Genomic DNA, 23806 nt, shown 5'->3' with positions numbered 1-23806 from the left:
AATCCGCCCGGGCCACCTAGTACCGACCCCAAAAAAACCTCGGGGGCATACCCCTGTCCTCGTCCCTCGCAGCCTGGGGCGTCCAGCAGGTCCCGCCCGCCAACAGCTTGTGGTGCACATCTTCTTTCGTCAGTGGGCTGAGTTCTGCCCGATGCCAGTGGATGGAGGAGGTGGTGCTCGTTCCCGCAGCAATCCAATCCAGTACCTGGCAGCACCTCTCTCTCCCTCCCGATCCAGTCGTCTGGAAGCTCCGGCCAGCTGGACACACATCACACCCTCGTCTGTGACGAACCCCATTACGAATACCCTTTCCTCATTACCTTACCTGCACTGTCTCGCCGTGCTCTCTCTCTTGCCTTGAGCAACCACTTCGATCATCCCGTCCCATCATGACACCTAGTAGCTAAGCTACTGCTACCCTTACTGAGTCAACCCACGCACAACGCACACTTCGACCGCTACATACACTGCATCCCATCCAATCAAACCACACCCTGCAAGAGCCGCAGGTCCCTTCGAAATGCGGATACGCTTGCCCTTTGCAGGTGCGTCAAAAGCTTCAGCTGGCCCTGGATCTAGCCCTCCATCTGGGTAGGATCCATCCATCTCGCAGATCCGAATCGAGTTCCCCATGTCTGCCAGGGATATTCTTAGCTAACACTGGTCTGCTGCAGGCGTCTTCTTCGCCCTCCTCCTCGTCGCTGGCTACGCAGGCCTCACCTCCCTCCAGCTGGGCCAATATGTAAACGACAAGGTCCTGCACTTTGCAACATTCTTCCTCCTGACGCTCGTCTTCTACTGGATCCTCGACACCAACCGCCGCCGTACCCTCAACCTTACCTTGACCGTCTGCACGTTCGTCCTCGGAGTTGGCTCCGAGTTCCTGCAGGGCTTCCTCCCCAACGGCCGTGAGTTCGACTTTTACGATATTGTTGCCAACGTTGTGGGATCCCTGGCGAGCATAGGGCTATGCTCATGGTACCACAAGCGTATGCTCGAACGTAAACGCCGCACCAAGACGTACGCACCCGTTCCTGGGGAGGATGATGAGGACGTTGAGCTCGGCGAGGGCCACGAGACGGGCGTCATCGAGTCGAGTGGTGCGAGGGACGGCGGCGACGTGGGTGGCAGCAGCGGACGGACGCTTGAACAAGAGGTGGACAACTGGGACGAGAATCAGGTGGACGATTGGGACGAAGACGATGCCGACGGTGACATCGGCGGAGTCAAGGGCAAGGACATTGACTCTGGAGACATTGGCGAGTCCAAGAAGCGGGCTGAATAGTGCATACTCCACGAGCACAGGGAGACTGATGTATGATGGATGACCACGGAGTTACGATCTGGCGTTTGGAAGGCTTCACCCTAGTAGCGTGTTTCGTCATAGAGAAAAATCACCTAGTTTTCTGATGGTGCTTCTTGAAATATGTGCCATGGATTTGATGTTGATTGTGCAATTCGAAAAGTGTGAACATGTGTTACTTTTATATCTAAGCAGTCCAAATTATGTATACGCCAGCCCCAGACCTCCAATGTATATGTGAAACTGTTCAAATCTTCAGCCCGCAGAAAAAGCACAAACATGCAGGTCACCATCCAAAGGCCTCATTGTGCCACACCACTTCGCGGCCCCTCATGACCCATGCTCCGACGTATTCCCGCATCTCCCTGCCCATCTCCGTGGGCCCGCACACGAGCACGGCCACCCTCTCCTCCGCACCTTGCCTGAAGAAGTCGTCGACAATATTCCTCAGGTTGGGGCGCTTGCGGTTGTGGTCCGCTGTAAAGAGATTTCGCGTGCGGTCACGGTACATGGGGTTCATCTCCATCTCGCCGTCTGCATTGGTCTCGGCGGGTACACCGGCCATGGGGCCCGTGGTAGCGGAGTTGAGGGAGTCGCCCGTCAAGAAGATCTGGACGTTGCTATCCTCAAGCAGGCTCTTGGGCGACTTGTCGGTGGTCATGGCCCAAGTTGCGTCACCGGCTCCCCGGACGGCCCAGACCATCTCGACCTTGGCACTCGGGTTATCCTGGAGGATGGCCTGGTAGATGGGCACGGTAAAGGTGGCTCCCACGCCGCCAGCCACCAACAAGACACGATCGACGGTTGAGCCGATGAGTTTGTCAAAATGGATAGATGCGGCGCCGTAGGGGCCTTCAATGCAAAGTGGGATCTTCCCGTCGCTGCCGCCTCCCGCGTTTGCAAAGTAGCCAAGGTGCTGGGTCAACGGGCCGTTGAGCTGGCGAGCGACGAGGGTCAAGTCGCCGGTCTCCTCGTCAACAGAAGCCACGGTAAAGGGGTTGAAGAGGAACTCGTAGAGCAGAGCTTCCGAAGACGAGTGACCACCACCGGGTCTCGCGGCTGCGGGGATACTGAGGTAGATGTGGGACCCCGGCCGGCTACGGAAAGCGTTGACCTTGAACTGGGGAATTGAAGCTGAGATCTTGACCAAGTTGGTCCCAGGGATAGTCTCCAGCTTGGAAAAGGCCATGACGGTGCGCAGACGACGTACAACGAGGTCAATGAGGAATACGATGATGGCTTTGGCCATGAACAGCCGAGAGGATTTGGCATGGAAGAAGACCAGTGGTGGGATGGCGAACGCTCCGATCAAATGGGTGATGAAGAAGATCCGGTAGGAATACTTGCGAATAGCGACAGTCGCGGTCGAGGTCATCATGTTCATGGCTGCAAAGGCGACGACACCGGCGAAGACCACTGGAGCGAAGAGGCGGCGGGCCACGATGCCCTTGGCGACAAAGAAGTTGAGGTAAAACAGAGCGTGGAGGACGAGAAGTGACAATGTCACTCGAGACAATACTCGATGCCATTTGTTGAGCTCCTCGTGGGAAGTGCGAAAGACTTTGGCGATAGGACTGAAGCTCTTCAAAGCCAGCAGATACTGGAATGGAATCTGTGACACGGCAACGATGCCGAAGCGTTTCGTGATGTGGAGATAGTCTGGGAGGCGTCAGTACGTCCAATTGACATGGCAAAATGACCAAATCATCAACAAACTTCTTCAAACCCATTGAGTCTCTCAATGACGACTAGCAGGAATTGCCACTTACCCTCACCCGTCTCCAAGGTAGACAGAACAAGCAGCCATGCGAACCAAGCCACCCCAAACACCCATTGGTCCTTCTGACCCCAATGTTGTCCCATGAAGTAGACATCATCGTTCAGCCACCACTTCACTTTCCTCACATTCGCATCCAGATTGCCCACCCAGCTTTGCCTCCTGGCTTTCAGATCTGGAGAGTCCGGGACTGCATCGTAGGTGGCGCTCGCTTGTACCCGCTGTTTGAGATAGACGAATAAACGAAGCAGGAGAGCCAGGATGATGGGCGTCAAAGCCGAGAACTGAGCATAAGTGCCGTACCGGTCCAATGTCTGCCGCCTCAGCTGGACCTCCTCGCGGGATAGGTCGAGAAATTTGTACGGCCAACCCATTGTCGATCTCGGCGGATCTCACGGACGGCGATGGGGAAGATGGATAAAGAGATCGAGCTGGGGTTTGTACTCAGGACCGCATGGGTGACAAGGAGACTGGCCTTTAAAAGAATGGAGGTTATCCGCAAGCTCGGACCGAAGTGGATTGTTAATCAAAGGATTGGAGTTGCGAAGGTTCACATTCCACGTATCCAGGGCGCGGGGGTACGAGGATCATACACAGGTACGAGTGCTGGTTCCTTACAGCTGGCTTCTTTTGCTCAGGTCCCGGCGGCACAAGCTTCCCGGAGGCGCGCCCTTCAGCGCTCGCGTCAACCAGCCGTGATTGCCTGCTTGAAAACGGGGGCCTTTGATTGGTTTGTGGGATCGAAGCTAGCGACATGACCCCTGAGCTATCCCCCATCGACCCCGTTTCGTAGTGGAGGTTGCCCCAAGCATCCCGCGAGAACCCTGCGTTGTAGTCGAGTTGGAGGAACCCTCCTCTGGGCACCGACCAATCGTCATTCTTCCACTTTATTTCTTCTCTGCAGACGACAATGTCTTGATGCTGCATATTCCGCCTGTCATTTTGATTGAGATTTGCGTCGCGACTCACCTTTGTGATCTCGTGGTCTCATACTCCCTATCTCCTCTCGTTCGTTTCCCCGATTTAAGTCTCCTTACAGAGGCCAGCCTTCGTAATGAACGACTACGACTGCATCTCGAAAGACTCATCGACGATCAAAATGGAAACACGAGCATCGTTTCTTGTGCGACGATGTCACGGGTCACTCTCGGGCGATAAGGCAAACGACACATTCAACCAGTGCGACAGCGTCACTCAATGTGATTGGCTTTTGTCGCCCTGGTCCACTAACTGCGGCATGGTCATGCAGCATCATGGGGCAGACTTGCCGTCCCCTCACTAAAGCCTGATCTTCAGGATGATTTACATGCCGTTGTTCTCGTCTTTTCGTAGCCCTGTTTCAACACATTCAAGTCATCTTCTTGGTCCCGAAGTAAGTTATCATGGATCACAAAACCTGCGCAAATTGCCATGAGCTGAAATTCTCATGCTGGAAGAAAGGTACGCAACCGTAGATATATGCTTATATTCAGGCTAACATGAGCATTAGGGGACGGGGAAAAATGGACAGAATCCAGACGTGAATCATCACAGGAAGGACAAATACTGCCAACGGCTGACTTTGATGTCTGCATTATGTGCGTGCGGTGATCATCAACGATTCTCTCTGCTAACGTTCATCCAGTGAGGCCCAGGCCCTTAAAATTCGCCAATGTCAAAACTGCCGCAAGCAGTTTTCTTCAATATTTGAGATACCAGATCTGTGGTGGAAAGGATATTGCAAAGGTGCCAACGCCTACTTTGGCCACGAGGTGACTGTTGACGATGAGGGTGAAGAGACCGGGTTGAGTACGTTGCCAGGCTGCCACGGTTTCAAGAAGCTAATATATATCAGATACATGGGCACGGTTTCCCATCAAATTGACAAACAAATACCATCCAGGCTACGAGTGGTTCAAACTGAACATCTTCACGCGTTGGATCCCAAAAACACAACAAACAATTCTCATTGTTTTCGACCTTCATCCGCCCACAGCAAGCTGCGTTCAGCGCGTGCCGGTTGGCGAGCCGGATCCTTTATTCGTGATCCCAGATGAACACAACTACATAACGCCATACTGGATATATACTCGCATCTTGGAGAAAGTCGTCACCCTGCAAGACGCCGCCGTCTGGTCGGTGCGCGATACCGTGAGGAACACAGAAAAGGAGAGGGACGGCCCGACAAAGCCAAAACCGGCCCCCGACTACCGGCATTTGCACGAGACTGCCCGGCATGCCATTCATGTTTCCGAGACATTAGAATTAGCTGTGAAGGCTGCCAGGCAGATTTTGGTGCAACACGGGACCATTAAGGCAGACTGGAGCGGGGCGAAGCCTGATGCTGCCTGGAAGAGGGCCTGGAACCACGCCAATGGTCGCCTGCTGTTCTTCGAGGATATGCTGAGCAGTCTGCAAGAGAGGTCCGCCTCGACCAAGGCGCGTCTTCTCAACGAGATTGCGCTTGCATTCAACATGGTCGCTCAATTCGATTCTGGAGTCTCGGTCGATATTGGCCGCGCGGCGCAACGAGACAGCGAGGCCATGAAGACGGTCGCCTTTCTTACCTTACTGTTCCTTCCAGCCACTTTCGTCTCTGCTGTCTTCAGCACTACTTTCTTCGAGTTTGACTCCGGCTCAGGCGAGTGGCTCATGTCTGACAAGTTTTGGGTGTACTGGGTTGTCGCCATTCCAGTAACCATTGTGACGGCGTTGATGTGGTACCATTGGCAGAGGATATTTCCACCGACGTTGTTTGGCGACATGCGTTTCCAGAAGAACCAGCCAGAGGATCACGGAGAAGCGAGGCATAGAATGCGAACGCTGAGTCTTCGCAAACTGACGACTTCTGGTCACGAAGGAGGGAAATCCGTAGTGTAGGTGGGCGCTGCGCCGCAGAGCCTGCATGTCGGGGCTGATCCAGCTCCAATCACAGGAAGCATGGCAAGCAAGACAACGCAGTAAGCGCCCCGTTGATCACGTTGGGTGGAGGCAGTGTGCAACAGTAGCAAATGAAATATACCCGAGGCGTCGCTGCGGCGAGCTCACAACACTCCGCCCATTTCAACTCTTGTCTGTCTTCAGCACCCGACTACCACCTCGCCCGTCTCCGATTGACAACTGCCTCTCCAAACAGCTCAACGACGTCACTGTTACTTTCACTCCTTGTCGCTATACCGGAAAACATGTTCCCCATCTCCCTCTGAGCATGTCTATCGTCCGCAGCCCGTCGAGGGGACAAGGCTACGTTAAGCTCCTTCGATTCGCATTCCGTCTTTCGAAGAATGGCGGCACACGATATCCATCATGATGGCAACATACGCACGACGCATGTCTTCAAAACGACCATCTCCCACCAAGGGAGGCGAACGTGGGACTCAGCCATTGCGGACGATGATCTAAACCATACATCAAGGAAGAGGGCTAGGTTGAACGACTCTGGCCATAGGGATAGTCATCCTGCAACTCGGCTTCTAAAAAGGTTGTCGCATGATGCGTATACTGTCGGATGGGTCGCGGCTCTCCCAATCGAGATGGCCGCTGCGCGAGTGATGCTCGACGACATGCACCAGTCTCTACCGATGAACCCAAATGATAGCAACGTCTATGCCTTTGGCAGTATAGGAAACCACAATATTGTTATCGCATGCCTACCATCAGGGCAGTACGGCATCACCAGCGCAGCTTTGGTGGCAAACAACATGCGATGGAGCTTTCCCTCGATACAGATTCGACTCATGGTCGGCATTGGTGGCGGTGTGCCTGATCAAGTTGACATCCGACTTGGCGATGTCGTAGTTAGCAACCCAACTGCGTCATCTTCAGGCGTTATACAGTACGACTTTGGGAAAACTGTGAAAGCAGGCCGTTTTCAACTTTCGGGGGCGTTGAATAAGCCTCCGCAACAACTTCTGACGGCAGTCGCCAAGTTGCGAGCCGACCATCAGCTGGGTCCTAGTCGGATATCAGAACATCTCGCTACAATTAGAGAGCGCAATCCTTCAATGGATGCGTACACGTATCGCGGGGCCGGTCAGGACCGACTTTACGAACCCACGTACGATCATGTTGGGGAGAGCTGCGACGACTGCGATTCGTCACAGCTGGTGAGACGGGACCCGAGGCCCAACAACTACCCAAAGATTCACTACGGTATTATTGCATCCGCAAATCAGGTCATGAAACATGGGCAGACGCGGCATCGTCTCGCACATGAGCTTGATGTTCTCTGTTTCGAGATGGAAGCAGCCGGCCTGATGGACAGCTTTCCATGCCTGGTCATTAGGGGGATCTGTGATTATTCAGACTCACACAAGGCCAAGCAATGGCAAGAGTATGCTGCGGTGACCGCAGCAGCCTATGCAAAGGAGCTCCTTTTTGTCATTGCGTCCGAAGAAATCCACGAGGACTCCATGACGGATGACGATATAGTATCCTCTCGTTAGTATTTTTCCAATCATATCAATTATGACCGAATACTGACGTTGATGTAGACGAAACGTCGCTAGTAAATAGTCGGAATGATTTCATTGAAACCTTGAGATTTGAAGAAATCGACAGTCGACATTCAACCATCAAATCTGCTCATACCAAAACATGTCAATGGCTGCTGAAGCATCCTGACTACATTCGCTGGCTAGATGACAAAGAATTCGCCAATCACCATGGCATCCTTTGGATTCGGGGAAAGCCAGGAGCAGGGAAATCTACGCTTATGAAATATGCCTACTCGCGTGCAGGGCAGAAGGCAGCGAAAGATTCTGCCACGATATCCTTCTTCTTCAACGCTAGAGGAGGGTTGCTTGAGAAATCGACAGAAGGAATGCACAGATCTCTTCTGCTTCAACTATTGGAGAAAGTTCCTGAGCTACAGGAGGTATTGGGTGATGGAGATCGTGGAACGTTCCTTCGAAAAGACTCGGGCTCTTGGGATCTTTCTGCATTGCGAAGACTCTTTGCGACTGCAATATCAAAGCTCGACCAACGACAAGTCACATGCTTCATTGACGCTCTCGACGAGTGTGACGAAAGCGAAGTCCGACAACTACTGGACTTTTTTGAAGACTTAGGACAATGTGCTGTTCAAAATAACATCAGGTTCTACGTTTGCTTCTCTAGTCGCCATTACCCCCGTATGGACGTTGTCTACGGTGTCCGATTCACCTTAGAAAATCAATCAGGCCATGAGCAGGACCTGGAAAAGTACGTACGAAGCAAGCTTAGAACTGAGACAAAAAAGCAGGCGGATGAGCTCACGAAAGAGATACTCCGGAAAGCGTCCGGGGTCTTTATGTGGGTAGTGTTGGTCATCGACATTCTCAACCAGGAATTTCAAGATGGTCGTATTTTTGCAGTGAAAAAGAGACTTCAACAGATACCTCCAGAATTGAGCAATCTGTTCAAAAACATATTGATGAGAGATGAGAAGAACATGGGAGAGCTGCTGTTGTGTATACAGTGGTTACTCTTCGGCAAGCGCCCTCTGAAGCCCGAAGAGTATTATTTCGCACTGGTGGCTGGCGTTGATCCTGACAGCCTTTGCAGGTGGAATCGAGAGAAAATCTCGAGAGATTCCTTGAATCACTACGTGGTCAGTTCCTCGAAGGGGCTTGCTGAAACAACGAAATCAAAGAAATCGACAGTTCAGTTCATCCACGAATCGGTACGGGATTTCCTTCTCAAGGAAGACGGCCTCAAGTCTTTGTGGCCGGAACTTGGGGATAACCCTGAGGGCAGAAGCCATGAACGACTCAGGGATTGCTGCCATGCCTATATGGGAGTCTATGATTATTATCCGTACATTTCGGACGACGACTTCTTTCTAGATACTAGCACCGATTTGGCAAAGAGCCTCAAGTTAGACGCTACTCGGAGGTTCCCATTCCTCGATTACTCCACGAAACACGTTCTATATCATTGCGATGCTGTGGAACGGATGAGACTTCCCCAGGACTCATTCTTTCGAAAGTTTCAACTACTAGACTGGATTCGGCTCCACAACCTACTTGAGCAATTCAAAACACGACGATACAACATCTCAACAACTGCCCTGTACATTTTCGCGGAGCTTGGCTTGCCATCACTTGTCGACATGCTACTTCGTCAGACAGACGTGCCACTTCGTCAGAATGAAACACGGAACCCGACTCTGATCTCGTCCCAGCGGTTCTCGTCGCCTCTCCATGCAGCCGTTCACTTGGGCCACACAAGTACGGTAGAAGCTTGGATGCGTCATGTTGTGTCAGAAAATGTGTCAGAATCGCCTCAGCAGATGGAAAGCGTTCTCATGACAGCTGTAGAGAAACAGCATACCGGCATTGTAGAGCTGTTGCTTGATGCGGGGGTCAATCCAAACACGAAAGACAGATATCAAAATCCCTTGCTTTTGAAAGCTGCCGGAACGAACTTCCACATTACCAGGCTTCTTCTTTCAAGGCACTTCTCTACAAAACAACATCAGGATGTGCGGCACTCGCGCTTGTCCTCAGCAACACCTGCTGAAGGAGACTGGAGACATGCTTGCCAACGCCAAGAGGCATATGTTAACCAGAGGAATATCAACGGTGAAAATGCGTTGTTCAGGGCTTGTAATAATAAACAAGTTGCAACAGCCAGATTACTGCTGGAAAACGGTATCGACCCCAATGCCGTCTCCACATACTCGGAGACGCCTTTGAATATGGCTATTCAAGAGGGCGAAACCTTGGTGAAGCTTCTGATTGATGGAGGCGCGGATGTTAATCTGGTTGGCTCCGGCCGTTTCAGATCTCCTTTACACCACGCTGTTGATGATGGCAAGTATGATATCGTCAAGCTTCTGATCGAGAGAGGTGCAGACGTCAATCTGGCTAGCGGCCAGCACACGCCTCCTTTGCACCAAGCCATTAAAGGTGATCAAGGAGATATCGCCGAGCTTCTGATCGAGGCAGGCGCTGATGTCAATCTTGTCAACCACATTTCCATGCCTCCTTTACACTATGCCATCGAAGCTAATCATGGACGTATGGTCGAGCTTCTGATTGAGAAAGGTGCCGACGTCAATCTGGCCCGCTGCAGTTGGAAGCCTCCTTTACACTACGCCATTGAAGTTGATAAGGTGAACATCGTCGAGCTTCTGATCGAGAGAGGTGCAGACGTCAATCTGATCAGCCACGTTCAATCTCCTCTACATTACGCTATTCAACTTGACAGAATGAACATTGTCGAGCTTCTTGTTAAAGGGGGCGCGAATATCAATCTGGTTGACCAAAACCTTAAATTTCGTCCTCTGGAGTACGCGATTAAACTCGACAGGCAGCACATAGTCGAATTTCTGCTGTACATGGGGGCTAATGTCAATGACATTTTGCACCAACCTATCACGTCCACAGCCAGAGAAGCGATCAGAGTTCTTGTCGACAATCCAACCGTCATTAGACATTGCAGAGACAATCGGGATCTCACTTATCTCAAGTACGCTATAGACAATTGGAAGGTCGTCTTTGAGGTCAAGGCGAGTCAGTTTCATTGCGACCGAGATCACCAGCTTCTCTGCTATTTACTAGGAGCAATCGTGTCCAGGGATGAAGTTTACACCCAGAAGATTCTCGACAATGGAGTTGACATAAATCAATTTTGTTGCTTCATCAGCCCTCTTTACCTGTCCGTACTCACCGGTCAACCCACCATCGTCAGGATGCTCCTGGAGAAGGGTGCGAGTGCTCGATATGGAGATTGGAAAGGCCCAACCGCCCTTCATCTTGCTGTCCACAGGGGAGACCCGGCTCTAGTGCAAGTATTACTTGATTTCAATGCGGACCCAAATGACATCGACAGCATAGGTCGGACCGCCTTGTTCGACATCGATCAAACCCACCAGCATGCCATAAGTTTGACAAACTTACTATTAAGTGCTGGTACAAATCTCATGCATGAAGACAACACAGGGAATACATTCCTCGAACTAATCTTGCGGCTGAAATTCAACGAAGAAACCAAACGGCTCATATCAGAAGTTGAAGACGGCGTTTCACTCCGAGGACGCGATTTTGTGCCGACTTTGCTGGTGGATGCAGCAAAAGCACATGTACCCGTTCTCATCAGTTGGCTTCTGGAGCTTGGGGCTGACCCGAACATGTCCGACAGACACGGATGTACGCCCCTCCTAGGAGCTATAGGCTCACGACCATCAAGCCGTCTGAATCAAGTCGTTTGCCTACTGCTGGATAGGGGCGCCTATCCTACGATACCGGGTTCAGACGGCGAAACCCCATTGGAAATGGCTACTCGACTCGGAAGGCTGAGTGTGGAAATAATATTGCGATCTCGGATTAAGTGAAGTTCTTCATAGGAAGTCATGTACATTGTTAGAGGGTAGGTAGAACATGGTCCCAAACAGTATCAGTATGGATATGCTCTGCATTTCTTGTTACTCTGCGCTTAGGAACTGATACTTCGGTACAATATTAGTATAGTGTATACATGGAGGGCCTCTCAAAAATTAGAGGCGCAAGACATGCCGCAGAGATAGCACAATGCCGGCTTCGGCTTACAGCGGATGCTCCACATTTCTTCACTCCGCGGCCAACTGCCCCGCTGAAGTCGGAAAGACAAGGTACGCTGCCCGGCTTTGTTTAGTGCTCTTATACCAGGACAACTTCCGAGAGGCCGATCGGGTTGAGTATCGAGATATGGGCAGTCCCGGAGAGTTTGTGTTCAACACGCTTGAGCTCATGGAGACAACCGCGCTTTTGGCCAGAGTGAAATGTTTGCATACAGATAGTTGTACGTGACCAAGCAGTGTATTTAGTATTGAAGAGTCTCAGAAGTCGTAGAAACAGCAGACGCCATTAATGTACGCACAAATTGAGATACTTCCAGCAAAAACGTCCCTGTTGTGTTCAAAAGCCATCAGTTACGCCCTTCACTCCCTGCCGGGCCTATCGCCCAGCCACCGCCGCGGCCGGTGCCCCACTCTGCCTCCGACCCCGCGCCGAAGTGCTAATGATTTATCATCTCTCAACCTCAGCTCACAACATCTAAATCTTACAAACCACCGTCTAATCCATCTCTTTATAAAGTCTCAGTAATAATCGCGGTGCGCTCATCCCGACTCACCACAAATTCAACCCAAAAACACCGCAACAATGGCTCAAATCGAAAAGGTCCTCACCACCGCCGCCCCGGCTCCCCTACCCCAGTTCTCCCAGGCCATCAAGTACAACGGTATGGTCTACTGCTCCGGCAACATTGGCATCCTGCCCGACAAGCCCGGCATGGTCCAGGCCGAGGGAACCGTCAAGGACCGCACTGTACGTCTTATCTCCCCCCAATCTCATCATAATCCCTCATCTTAAGAGCAATGGTCAATCCTTTGAGCCGAATCCAAGCTGACGCCCAACCCAGCGCCAAGCCCTCAAGAACCTCTCCGCCGTCCTCGAGGCGTCCGGCAGCAGCCTGCGCAATGTTGTCAAGGTCAACGTCTACATCACCAAGATGGCCGACTTCGCGACCATGAACGAGGCGTACGACGAGTTCTTCACCTTTGACCCCAAGCCTGTGAGTTGTCGTCCCATTTTCGATCCCGGGGTGAGCATTTCTGACATCGATAAAGGCCCGTACCTGCGTTGCTGTCTACCAGCTCCCCCTCGGCACTGATGTTGAGATTGAGTGCACAGCATTCCTCAATAAGCCTGCTGAGAAGCTATAAGAATTCTGTGACTTGGCTACAGATACCTGGCGGGAAAAAGACGACCGACATGAGTTACGATATGATTTCTTGTCTTTGTTGAGTTGAGCTGAGACCACTGTTGTGGTAATCATAAAAAATACATCTTCGTGTCACCACATCATCGGTTTTCAACCGCGATATTCCTGGTGCCCAGTCAAGGTGAAGAGAGCGCGGTACTTTAATGATAAATCGAAGGCTACAAAAGCCCCCCACTGCTTGAATCTATAGTCACTTTCCGCCCGTAGTCTTTGTAGTCCGAACGCCTCTTTTAAACATACAGAGCCCCACCCATCATATCTTCGTCAAACTCCACAATGCGCGCCTTTTCACTTTCACCGTCGGTACTTAGCCAGCTGGGCCATGATATTCTCAACCTGCGCGGCCTGGTCGCCGCCGGCGGGTGCGGAAGGAGGATGACCGTTTGCATGGCCATTTGCAGCACCGTTGACGGCGTAAGCCTGGCCGCCGTACGAAGCAGGCTGAGGCGCGGGTGCAGGTGCGGCTTGAAGACCGCCAAGCATTGCCTGAATCTGCGCGGCCGCAGGTCCGCCATTCGCACCTCCTTGCGCCCCAAAATGCGCCAGCAGCTGCTGCAGGGTGGTGTTGTCGACGCCGCTCATGATGTTTGCAATGTCGGCCTGGTTAACGGCTGGGGCCTGAGGAACAGCTTGAGGCGGGATGCGCTGTCCCTGGGGAGGGTAGGCGGGCGCATGGGCAGGAGGCTGGCCCCCGTAAGGTTGACCGCCGTAACCCGGGTAGGGCTGCTGAGGGGGAGGCTGGTATGGCGGGGCTGCACTGGCCTTTTGCCTGAGGACGAGCTCTGCCGCGATTTTGGGCTCAATGTTGTCATAGTCTTCGAACATGGCTTGGCCACCAGGGGCTTGCTTGAAAACTCTTAAGGGAATCCTTCCGTAGTTGTGAGCTTGCATGTCGAGGTCGACGACGCCGTGGACACCCTCCGCAGCCAGTCGTGAGATGAGCGCCTCGCGAGGAAATCTGGGGTTGAAGAACATGACAGCAACTCTAAGACCCTTTTCGGTGAAGGGATGCTGAACCCATGCGACGAATTCGTTGGCAAGCTCTTGGAGAAGAAGAATTTGGACGTCCGGGACCTCATTGCCGTAGCGGCGAGGGAGGTCAAGCTCTCCACCAGGCCGTTCATACGCCTTGGGCGGGCTGGGCTCGCGCCAGCGGTAATTATCGTTGCGGCCGTGGCTCTGGGGGGATCTGGAGCGGCCTCGAGCACGGTCGTCGTAGTAGCGGTCCCGGCCGTGACTATCTCTGCCGTAGCTGTCGCCTCTAGCATGGCCGTTCCGGCGAGGAGATGCGTTGCGACCAGGTCTGTAGTCGTCCCGACGTCGATCGTTGTGGCCTCCCTCATGCCGGTCTTGACGGCCCGCTTGTCGACCACCACGGCCGCCGCGGTCGGGTGAACGATTGCGCTCATTGCCGCCCTTACTCTTTTGTACTTTCGAATACTCAAGGTCTGATGAATGAAGGTTAGCTCTGCCTCACAACCGTTTCGTCGGGAAACACTTACGGATCTTGCGTCCCTTGATCTCGATGCCCTGGAGGTTGTTCATAGCAGCTTGGGCATCCTCCAGGTTGTGATACTGGACGAAGCCATAGGCACTCTTGAGGGAGATCTGGGCGAGCTGGCCGTATTTGCAAAAGATTTCAAATACGTCGCGTTTGGAGACACGTTCGCTCGACAGATTGCCTGAAAAGAAGTCAATGGCGCCGTCAGGTCGGCCTGATGAGAGAGAGCGCGAACCAATAAAGATGCGTGAGCCATCTGGAAACTTATCCCACTTGGCCTCCGCCATGTAGGAGCGCTCGACCTCGAGGAACTGGTCATAGTGCGACTTGCGGTCATTAGTGTCAGGGTGATTGGAGTACGGCGGCGCAGTCATTTGGACGGGCGTGGTGCCGGGTGCACCCGCGGCTACGTACGGAGCGGCCGCACTGGATGGATGGGGGTTCTGATTGGAGTAGATGACAGATGCCTGGGTGGGCATTGGAGGTCTTGGAGGAAGGGTGGCGGCAGCGGCGGACGATGACAAGCTTGAGGCGGGTTGGGCTTCATGGTTCTGAGCAGTGGCAGAGGCATTGGCGGAGCCAGCCGGGCTTTGATCGTTGGCATCGCTGGCCTGGCCGGTCATCTCAGTGAGCAGTTGAGAGATCTCAATGGCGGGGTCATCCTCGACGTGGGCATCGCGCGAGGTGGCGGTAGCTGATGGGCTTGACTCCTGGGTGACGGCAGGGCGGGCCGAGGACGGATCAGCGACGGGCGGAGGAACCACTTGATGGGTTGTCAAGGAATCAGACGCGGCGGAATTGTGCATGGATTCTGGTGCCTTTGATACATCATCCTGTTCAGCGCCTTCCTCGACCTGAGAGTCGAGGTACTTGAGGTATTCATCCTCGGCATCTTGCTCCACTTGTTGCTCCTGCACCTTGTCCGCGCTCGTCTCTTCTTCCTCTCCATAGGCGTTGAGGCTGTCGTCGTCGTCGTCCTGGTCGTTGGCGTTGGCGTCGGCAGCAGCGTCATGGCTGGCGGTGCCGTTTGTGATTTCAGCCGCAGCCTTGTACCCGGGAGCGACTGCGTTCAGGCCGCCTTGGGCGATTGCGTTAGTTTGGGTGGACATTGCATCGAGGATGTCAGCAGTATCCTGGAGGACAGGCACAACGGCGGGAGCGGCGGAGTGCAGAGGGGATGGAGAAAGAGGCGAGAGGTCGGCGGCAGTAGCCTGGAACTCCGGAATGGCTTCTGGCTCGGGCATCAAGTTGCTGGCGGTCGCGTGCGGGAGTGACGATGGGTGGCTCGACAGCTGTGTGCTCGCTGGGCCCGGTGGACGAGGCTGGCGGAATTGGCAAAGCTCAGCAGAGTCTGGGAGTCCGGAGGGGTGGGAGATGGAAGTTGGAGTGGATCAGAAGATGGGCTTTATGTCAAAAAGAATTGACGACAAGGCGACCGGACGCCTCGTTTTCTCTGATTTTAGTCGAGCCGCGGCTGTGTCGTCATGTGCGCAAGGCAGGCAAGCACGGTTGATTGATTGGTTTGGGGGGTTTCCAGAGGGGGAATGGAAACGAAGGCGGGGGAGCAGCAGGCGGAAATAGTAGAAGAGATTGCAGACACGGGGGAGTCTCCGATGCGCGGACGAAAGAAAAAGAACTATCGGCAGCTCTCCCAAGGATGGCAGGCAATTTACCAAATTTCTTCGAAAAGCTTAGTGTCCAGGGCGGAAGGGGTAGATAGATTGTCGGTCAGGCTGGGAGATGAGTGAGAGTAGAGGGAGAGATCGTTGGCGTTGGACCTTGAGAACCGTGGGCACCGAGAGGTTCGGAAAGCGGTAGCCGCAGGTTGTATGTAGCTTGGAAAAACAGCCAACGGGTGTTGCGGTGGTGGGAAAAAAGGTTAAGCAAAATTAAGGTACGAGGCCGCGTGGGAAAAAAAAATCTGAAGAAGTCGGTAGGTGGGCTGGGCTGCCGCTGGGCTGCCTACCTACCAGTGATAGGTGCAGGGCATGGTAAAAGGTGGGTGGCAGGCAGCGGAGCGGAGGCAGGCAGGCAGCCCAAGCTCTTTCCCGTTTCCCGCGCACCAGGTCGCTCCCGTCTGCCACTCACTCACTGCAAGTGCAACCACAAGGCTGCTTGTGCTTGTGCTTGTGCTTGCCCTTGGGTTGGGCCTGGCCTGGCCGATCTGTCGCTGCAGAGTCGACCAATGTCACCTCGGGAAAACGGTTCAGAACCACAAACGGCGCTAACTGTATGTGGTAGGCGGATGCCACTATTCCCGAACGAGAGGCCGTGTGTGTTACGGTGCAAGATGACGAAACGCACGGCTCAGCTCTCGCTCATCACCAAGCTCCACCGACATTGATTGTCAACGAAAACCAGCAGGACGGCATTCATCACTCTTTTTGGCACTTCTGTTTGCCTGTGATTGGTCAACCGACTCTTCACTTTAATACACAGCATATTGGATAGAAGCGGCTTCGTGCCCAAGTAGCCCATGGTGTTCGTGAAAACCTCGACTTCGCAAACATCATGACGACAATAGCCAGCCTCATCCAGCCCATACGGCCCTCCGTCTTCAGACCTCTTTTCCAGCCCATACATGCCATCCGTTGGGCAAGGTTTCAGGCCTTTGAAGAGTCTTTCGACCCGGAAGAACTAAAGCAGGCGAGATCGTGGCACAAGACTTTTGACGGAAGCCAACTACCCCAAGGCCAAACAAGTTACGCGCGTTCAAGCGGTCCTGGAGGGCAACATGTCAACAAGTAGGTTTATTCACGCTTGCATGGGTTGCTGGGCATGGTGACAAGGTATGGGCCATTTACTAACGCCGACCAGAACTGAGAGCAAAGCAATCACTGCTTGGCCCGTCAAAGACCTCCTTCCAATGCTGCCAAAACTGCTGCATCGGGGCATCAGAGAGTCCAAGTACTACACGGCAAGGTCAGACTCCTTGACGTTCCAGGCTCAGGAGCATCGTCAGAGGTCCGCCAACTCGGATGAAAACCAGCAAAAGCTCATCGCCGAGGTGCAAAGGATATACCGCGAAACAGTGCCGGGAGAGACGAGCAATGAAAAGAAGAAGAAACACGCAGAAATGTGGGCTGACATGTCACGTTTCACCGCATCAACTGCTGACATCCCCGCAGTGCCAAATCTTTCAACGAAGGACGGCTGAAGCAAAAGAAGCACCTGAGCTCCAAGAAGCAGAACCGTCGGGCGTCCTTCGATTAAAGTACCACCATGCGGCTCTAGCCACCGCCAGGGAATTTGGAAAGACAGCCGCCCTGAGTCACGACACGTGCTCAAACTTTCAGTTCGCCTTGCGATGGTTGGCTGAGACACGCAAACATCCCATCGTCGCGGGTGGGGTCAGGCCTAGCCAAGCTAAGGACCAGCCAGGCGGCAAGCCAGAGGGGTCAGGCTTGGACCCTGAACTTTTGAATCAGGTTATGGGGAGGTACAGAATCGGGATTGCCGTCTGCGAGTCTGGTTTGTTAGTTCCCATGTTTAGGGAGACGGACTGCGCCGTGGGCTCGCGGGAAATGAGTTGATGCTGTTGGGCTGGGGAACTGACTGATGCAAATAGGTGAACTCCATCGCGTAATGCGACAGGGGCTCAACGAAGTTGTAAGATGTGTGTACCAGGTAAATGTACTATGTGGAAAGCACGACCATGTCTCCGATAGCTGGGAATGCCGAGATGCCTTCAGCGTCTGCTTTCACAAGTATCCATCAACCATCGTGCCATTCAAAACAACCAGAATACAGCCGAGATATTCTTTCCTATAGCAGAGATGATAGGACGCGGCTGAAAGACGGCAGAGAACAAACAAGGAGGCAGTTGGGGGCTGCGTCAAAATCCATGCCGGGCCAGTAGCAGCAGTGGTGGGGAACCCCCGTGCTCGCCCCGGGAGTGATGTCGGGTGCCATATCTCGCTGTGACCTGGGACTCCTGGCTGGGCCCGGGCCGCTTCCACCCTCAGGCGGCTGTCACCGCCAACCTCCATCGTAGACGCGTCTCTGTTTGCGTTGGCTCGAGGAGATATACCGCGAGTAAAAGGAGGACAGATTGATAGAGGCACATGTCAGGTCCGGCGGGGGGGAGTCGGGAGGTGACAATCCCAAGGTAGTGGCCAAAACGGCTTCCAGCTGGGGACCACCAGCGACCTGTCTCACTCTCCGGGGCGAGCTGCGGGACCCCGAGTCCCTTATGTCTCCAGCTGGCACCGCTAAGCTCCCTAGTCCCACGGGATTTTCTTAGTGCTACACACGAGTCCACTCGTTCGTCTGTTTCCCGTGCCGTCTAATTCAGGTCGAATCCTCCTCCTCTTCTTCTGCTGTGCCTTTTTCCGCTTTCTCGCCATCGTTTGCTGCTGCTTTCCATCCATCGAGTCTGCATCTGCTGCGCATCGCGTGCTAGAAGACCTCATCAGATTGATCTGCGACATAGCGTCATAGTGACAGCGCATCACCCCCTTCATCTATCTCTGGTCGCAATTATCCCTGGCTCAAATTAGCCCCGCGAGACCCTCTGAAGGGGAAGTCAACACTGCAGTGCCGCTGCCGGGAACCGTCGATCATCAGCCCAACTGCCCAAGCAGAACGAGCACACAACTTCTCTTCTCGCCTTGCCCGCCCCGTCAGCCGCTGTTTGCTTCCTGCAACCTCCAACAAACCACAACCTCGGCCTTTGAAGCACAACCTCGAAGCGAACGCTCAAAGCCTGCCCCAGCATTGCAGCTCCCCGTAAACAAAGGACTGACCGACGACCCAAAGACCGAACTACCGCTAGCTGCAGTCGAGGCGACCCCAACACCGACCGCGCTTACCCCGCCAACAATTTGATCTCGCGACCCCCGACCGACCTTTCAACCCACCACGTCCCCGACAGCCCTCGACCGCAGGGCTTCCTCGCGGCCTCACCTTGCGTCTCGATACCCTACAGACAATCGCGACAATGGCAACGAACGGCTCTGACAAGCCTCAGGTCCAGCCCTGCAGGTACAAGGTCGGCAAGACGCTCGGTGCCGGCTCGTATTCCGTCGTCAAGGAGTGCGTCCACATCGACACCGGTCGCTACTATGCCGCCAAAGTCATCAACAAGCGATTGATGGCCGGTAGAGAACACATGGTTCGCCGATCCGCGTACTCTGAGTCGTCCGCCCGACTAACATGCTCTGCAGGTCCGCAACGAGATCGCAGTCCTGAAAAAGGTCTCCATGGGCCACCAAAACATTCTCACCCTCGTCGACTATTTCGAGACGATGAACAACCTCTACCTTGTCACCGATCTGGCCCTCGGCGGTGAGCTGTTCGATCGTATTTGCCGAAAAGGCTCTTACTACGAGTCCGACGCCGCAGACCTCATCCGCGCCACCCTCTCCGCTGTTGCTTACCTCCACGACCACGGTATCGTCCACCGAGACCTGAAGCCCGAGAACCTGCTTTTCCGCACGCCAGAAGATAACGCCGACCTCTTGATTGCCGACTTTGGACTGAGTCGTATTATGGATGAGGAGCAGTTCCACGTGTTGACGACGACGTGCGGTACTCCTGGCTACATGGCCCCCGAGATCTTCAAGAAGATTGGCCACGGCAAGCCCGTAGACGTCTGGGCTCTCGGCGTCATCACATACTTCCTCCTCTGTGGATACACACCCTTCGACCGCGACAGCGATTTCGAGGAGATGCAAGCCATCCTGAACGCTGACTACAGCTTCACCCCCTTCGACTACTGGCGCGGCGTCTCCGAGCACGCCAAGGACTTCATCCGCAAGTGTCTGACCATCGACCCGAAGAAGCGCATGACCGCGCACGAGGCTCTGCAACACCCCTTCGTTGCGGGCTACCTCAACGGCGAGGGCGAGGGCCAGAACCTGCTGCCCACCGTCAAGAAGAACTTCAACGCCCGCCGGACATTGCATGCTGCCATTGACACGGTTCGCGCAATCAACAAGCTGCGCGAGGGCCAACAGAACCTTATGGATGGCGCCAAATCCCGCGAGCCCGATCGTGGGCTAAAGTCCCCACCGAACGCGAAGAAGGACGACAGTGCCATCAGCATGGGCAACACAAATCACAAGGATTCGGGCTACGGCACCCAGCCCGAGGCGGACAACCAGAACGACGTTGTCATGACAGATGCGGGACCGACACCGACCAGCGTGCCCGCAAGTCTGCGTCCAGGCAGTGAGCAGAACAAGGTCGTTGAGACAAGCAAGGGATTGTGGAGCGGTCCCGCACTGCGGCGATAGTCTCGAGGCGGTGTAGGACTAAATGTGAAAGCCAATGCTCCTGATGAGGATGTCAAAACGGGTCGCTCTCTATGGGAGTATCCAGTTCTCGATACCCGCCCAAGACTTCACCCCGGCATAGGGAATACGTGCCGGACGTTCATGCACATGCGAGGCGCTCGCGCAGGGCGGCCACGCGAAGATGGAATGGCCCTGAGTTCGGCTCCTCGATTCCACGATGCTCTCTGGGCAGGGCCCCATGCCCAGAGAGCTTGATGGAGAGGGTTGAGAAAAGAGAAGGAAAACAAGATACCTTGGGTTGATGTCCGCGGACTGGCTCCTTCGTTGGACGAGGGGTGGGCGTCTCGCGGCACCCCCATTTCTTTTCGTTTTTGATGTTTGGGCGGATTCCTATAGCACATATCAACAACAGGACTCGGATGGAAAGCCCTATAATGACATGAAGAATGCAAAATTCGGTCTTGTCTGACTCGGACTGGGATCGTGTGGTTGGGATGTGCTGCAACGGTCAACGTAACTCAGCGAGATGCTTTTCTGTCTGCCCTGGATGCGTAAGGATGCGTTCATGCTCCTCCCCCAAACCACGAGACAACGGCTGCGGCGTGGCGGCAAGCTATGCTGAAGACGACCTTAGGAATGTGTCTACCCAAGAACTGAGAACTTGAGCAAACTAGCTGTTGAGAAGGAGACTCAAGTCAACGGAGATGCACACCGAGGCTCGCTAGTGTCCTCTTACGTGTTGAGGTTGAATACATTTGGGTTGGACATCCCAATATAACTACCTTGTCAGACGGAACTCTATTGACTAGGTCGAAGGGAAACTTAGACTCCATGGGCTCATTCACTCGACATTACCCCTCTGGATGTAGCATTCACACAAGCAACTCAGTTCTATGATGACACCCGCGACATGACAATACAATAAAACTTTTTGGTCTTCTCAATTGTCAAGGAGGCAAGAAACTGCCACGCTCGTCAGCCTGGCAGGATTTTCAGGACTTGGACAGCCCAAGACTCCTAAGAAGAGCACCCGGCCCAGGCTCACGACCAAGAAACTCGGTCATGAAGTCCATCTCCTGCTTGCTTGCCCCGTACTCTAGGATCCCGTGACGGTAGCGGTCCCAAGCCTCGGGATCCCGCGGGTCCTTAGCAAAGTTGGATTCGAAGAAGTCTGCCGCGAAAGCGTGCGCGCTGCAGAGACATCGTTAGCTGCAGCTGCTTGGGGGAGTGTCAGGGGTAACTTGCCTGAGATACGAGAAATACCCCGCGTCGTAGAGCGTGATGAGATGGTTCGACTGAACGTATCCGACACTCTTCTTTTCGGGGTTCTTGGTCATGGTAAGAGTCTCCTTGAGGTCGTTGTAAAGCTTGACCTCATCCAACTCCCTCACTGCGTCAGTAGACTTCTGGTTGTTGACATCCATGTCGAACTTGGCAAACAGTCTGCCACAATTAGCCCCCTGCACTCGCGAATTTCAGAATTCACGACTCACATCTGCCTCAAAAACCACAGGGCACGATTCAAGCTCCGGCTCTCGACCAATCGCTCCACAAGCTTCTCGTCAATCTTCTCAGGAGGCAGCTCGGCATCATTGTGGTCTTCCCTCCACTTGGCCGCATAGGCTGGGTCAACGCGGGTGTAATGCCGGCTCATCTTGACCAGCTCATCCGGCATCCAACACCAGTTCTCGAGCATGGTGCTGGGGGCCTCGCCAAAGTCGGGCTTGACGCGGGTGCCGTGGAAGCGGGTGTACTTCGTTCGGCAGATCAGGTCGTGGAGGGCATGGCCCAGTTCTGTTGGATGTCAGAAAGCGTTGAAGGAGTGGTCAAGGAGTACATACCGTGGAAGAGTGTGACGACTTGTTGGTGTTTGAGAAGGGCACAAGATGCTGCTGACGGTGGTTGGAAGGCGCACATGAGGATTGTGGCGGGATAGACTCTAGTCCCATCTTCTTTGACGTAGCTCTGTAACTTGTTAGCATTCATTTCGATGTGATCTCGAAATAACTCACACATTGCAAGTTGACATTGCAGTTCCCACGATACTTTCCCTTCCTCCAGATGATATCAGCGTACAGATATCCCACAAACTCGCCTTTTTTCTCACCTCTTCCCTCCCAAACGCCCCAGACTTCGATATTCTCAGCCCAAAGCTTCCCAACCAAGTCCTCTTCCGGCACAGGCACGAACTCCAGCCCAAGGAACTGGTTGAACAGTCCCAGCATCGACGACAGAGTGTGCCGCAAGGGGAAGTACTCCGATATCAACTCGTGCTCGACGTTGGCTTCTTCCTCCAGCAGTCGGGTGTAGTATTGGTAGTCCCATGGCAGAATCTCCGCCTCCTCTACACCGAGATGGGACCTCTTCTTTGCTTCAAGCCGTTCCATCTCCGTCTTCCCTTTCGGCATCAAATCCTTGATCAACTTGTTCAGAAAGTCATCCACCCACTCCGTCGACGGTGCAGTTCTCTCCCTGATTCGAAAGTCCGCGTGGTTCTTGTACCCCAGCATTCTCGCGTTCTCGTCCCTGAGAATGATCATCTCCTTGTAAATGGGGACATTCTCACCCAGCCTGACATCGTATGCAGCAAACATCCTCTTCCTCGTCTCAGGGTTATCAGCATATCGTTGGACAGCTTCATTATCCCCCCTTTCCAATGGCACAAACATCTTCCCGTCTTCTTCCTTCCACCTTGCCATCTCCTGTGCCGGAACACCCTCCAACTCATCTTTCTCAAACCACAAACCCGTCCCCTTCCCGCTCAAATTGTTCTGAAAATCCCTCTTCAGCTCTTCAATTCTCTCCCGTCGGCTGAGGTACGTCTTGATCTGCTCTTCAACAAGTGCTCCATGCCCGGCACGCCGAAAGCTCGACCACGTATCCTCCAACACCTTCCGCTCCTCGTACCCCAGATCCTCGTTCTTGTCTTTGACGGCTTGGACAAGCTCGTATACGTCTTTTCGCTTGGAATTCTCTCCGCCAGCTGCCGACCAGATTTCCTGCGCCTCTTGGACTGCTTGGCGGGTGAGCTCGTCAGGGCCCGAGTAGCGCAGCATGGCGTAAACGCCTGCCTCTCCCTGGATTGCATCTTCGACGGCTTGAATTGGCGCAATGATGTTCTGGTAGCACGCTTCAGAGGGCGAAATGGCCTTTACGAGGGTGTCGCGGATAGAGGATTGCTCTGCGATAAACCGTTTGATCAGGGGGACAATCTCGTCCGCCGATAGCATTGGCTGAAGCGGTTGGGGTGGTTTGCGATCCAT

At 53.8% G+C, this 23806-nt stretch overlaps 9 protein-coding genes across 9 annotated transcripts; 6 read left to right on the top strand and 3 right to left on the bottom strand.

Annotated features, from left to right (window-relative positions):
- Positions 1-520: 520 nt before the first annotated feature.
- On the top strand, positions 521-1285 carry GCG54_00004420 (uncharacterized protein; the record flags this gene model as incomplete). Its single annotated transcript, XM_045404469.1, has 2 exons — positions 521-545; positions 675-1285. The coding sequence occupies 2 exons, from the start codon at positions 521-523 to the stop codon at positions 1283-1285; spliced, it is 636 nt and encodes a 211-aa protein (XP_045265253.1).
- A 304-nt stretch (positions 1286-1589) lies between these two features.
- On the bottom strand, positions 1590-3454 carry GCG54_00004419 (Ferric/cupric reductase transmembrane component 2; the record flags this gene model as incomplete). The annotated part of the gene is made up of 2 exons (XM_045404468.1): positions 1590-2962; positions 3073-3454. 2 exons carry the CDS (start codon positions 3452-3454, stop codon positions 1590-1592), a joined length of 1755 nt encoding a protein of 584 aa, XP_045265252.1.
- A 1008-nt stretch (positions 3455-4462) lies between these two features.
- GCG54_00004418 (uncharacterized protein) lies at positions 4463-5939 on the top strand (the record flags this gene model as incomplete). Its single annotated transcript, XM_045404467.1, has 4 exons — positions 4463-4520; positions 4570-4657; positions 4705-4868; positions 4963-5939. 4 exons carry the CDS (start codon positions 4463-4465, stop codon positions 5937-5939), a joined length of 1287 nt encoding a protein of 428 aa, XP_045265251.1.
- Positions 5940-6343: 404 nt separating this feature from the next.
- GCG54_00004417 (uncharacterized protein) lies at positions 6344-11376 on the top strand (the record flags this gene model as incomplete). Its single annotated transcript, XM_045404466.1, has 2 exons — positions 6344-7499; positions 7553-11376. The coding sequence occupies 2 exons, from the start codon at positions 6344-6346 to the stop codon at positions 11374-11376; spliced, it is 4980 nt and encodes a 1659-aa protein (XP_045265250.1).
- An 808-nt stretch (positions 11377-12184) lies between these two features.
- On the top strand, positions 12185-12747 carry GCG54_00004416 (Protein mmf1; the record flags this gene model as incomplete). Its single annotated transcript, XM_045404465.1, has 3 exons — positions 12185-12349; positions 12444-12596; positions 12652-12747. 3 exons carry the CDS (start codon positions 12185-12187, stop codon positions 12745-12747), a joined length of 414 nt encoding a protein of 137 aa, XP_045265249.1.
- A 353-nt stretch (positions 12748-13100) lies between these two features.
- Positions 13101-15551, bottom strand: GCG54_00004415 (putative RNA-binding protein C3H8.09c; the record flags this gene model as incomplete). Its single annotated transcript, XM_045404464.1, has 2 exons — positions 13101-14254; positions 14309-15551. The coding sequence occupies 2 exons, from the start codon at positions 15549-15551 to the stop codon at positions 13101-13103; spliced, it is 2397 nt and encodes a 798-aa protein (XP_045265248.1).
- A 1267-nt stretch (positions 15552-16818) lies between these two features.
- GCG54_00004414 (uncharacterized protein) lies at positions 16819-17520 on the top strand (the record flags this gene model as incomplete). The annotated part of the gene is made up of 3 exons (XM_045404463.1): positions 16819-17051; positions 17125-17385; positions 17436-17520. The coding sequence occupies 3 exons, from the start codon at positions 16819-16821 to the stop codon at positions 17518-17520; spliced, it is 579 nt and encodes a 192-aa protein (XP_045265247.1).
- Positions 17521-19087: 1567 nt separating this feature from the next.
- Positions 19088-20543, top strand: GCG54_00004413 (Calcium/calmodulin-dependent protein kinase cmkB; the record flags this gene model as incomplete). The annotated part of the gene is made up of 2 exons (XM_045404462.1): positions 19088-19420; positions 19473-20543. Coding segments are annotated over 2 exons (1404 nt in total), but the record flags the coding sequence as incomplete, so codon positions are not given.
- Positions 20544-21535: 992 nt separating this feature from the next.
- Positions 21536-23806, bottom strand: GCG54_00004412 (Saccharolysin; the record flags this gene model as incomplete). Its single annotated transcript, XM_045404461.1, has 5 exons — positions 21536-21734; positions 21807-21986; positions 22037-22337; positions 22385-22508; positions 22556-23806. The coding sequence occupies 5 exons, from the start codon at positions 23804-23806 to the stop codon at positions 21536-21538; spliced, it is 2055 nt and encodes a 684-aa protein (XP_045265245.1).

Source organism: Colletotrichum gloeosporioides (assembly GCF_011800055.1).
Source record: "Colletotrichum gloeosporioides strain Lc1 chromosome Unknown consensus_37, whole genome shotgun sequence".
NCBI classification, from domain to species: Eukaryota; Fungi; Ascomycota; class Sordariomycetes; order Glomerellales; family Glomerellaceae; genus Colletotrichum; species Colletotrichum gloeosporioides.
The sequence above is the reverse complement of the archived record's forward strand: the minus strand, read 5'-3'. Positions and strand labels throughout refer to the sequence as shown.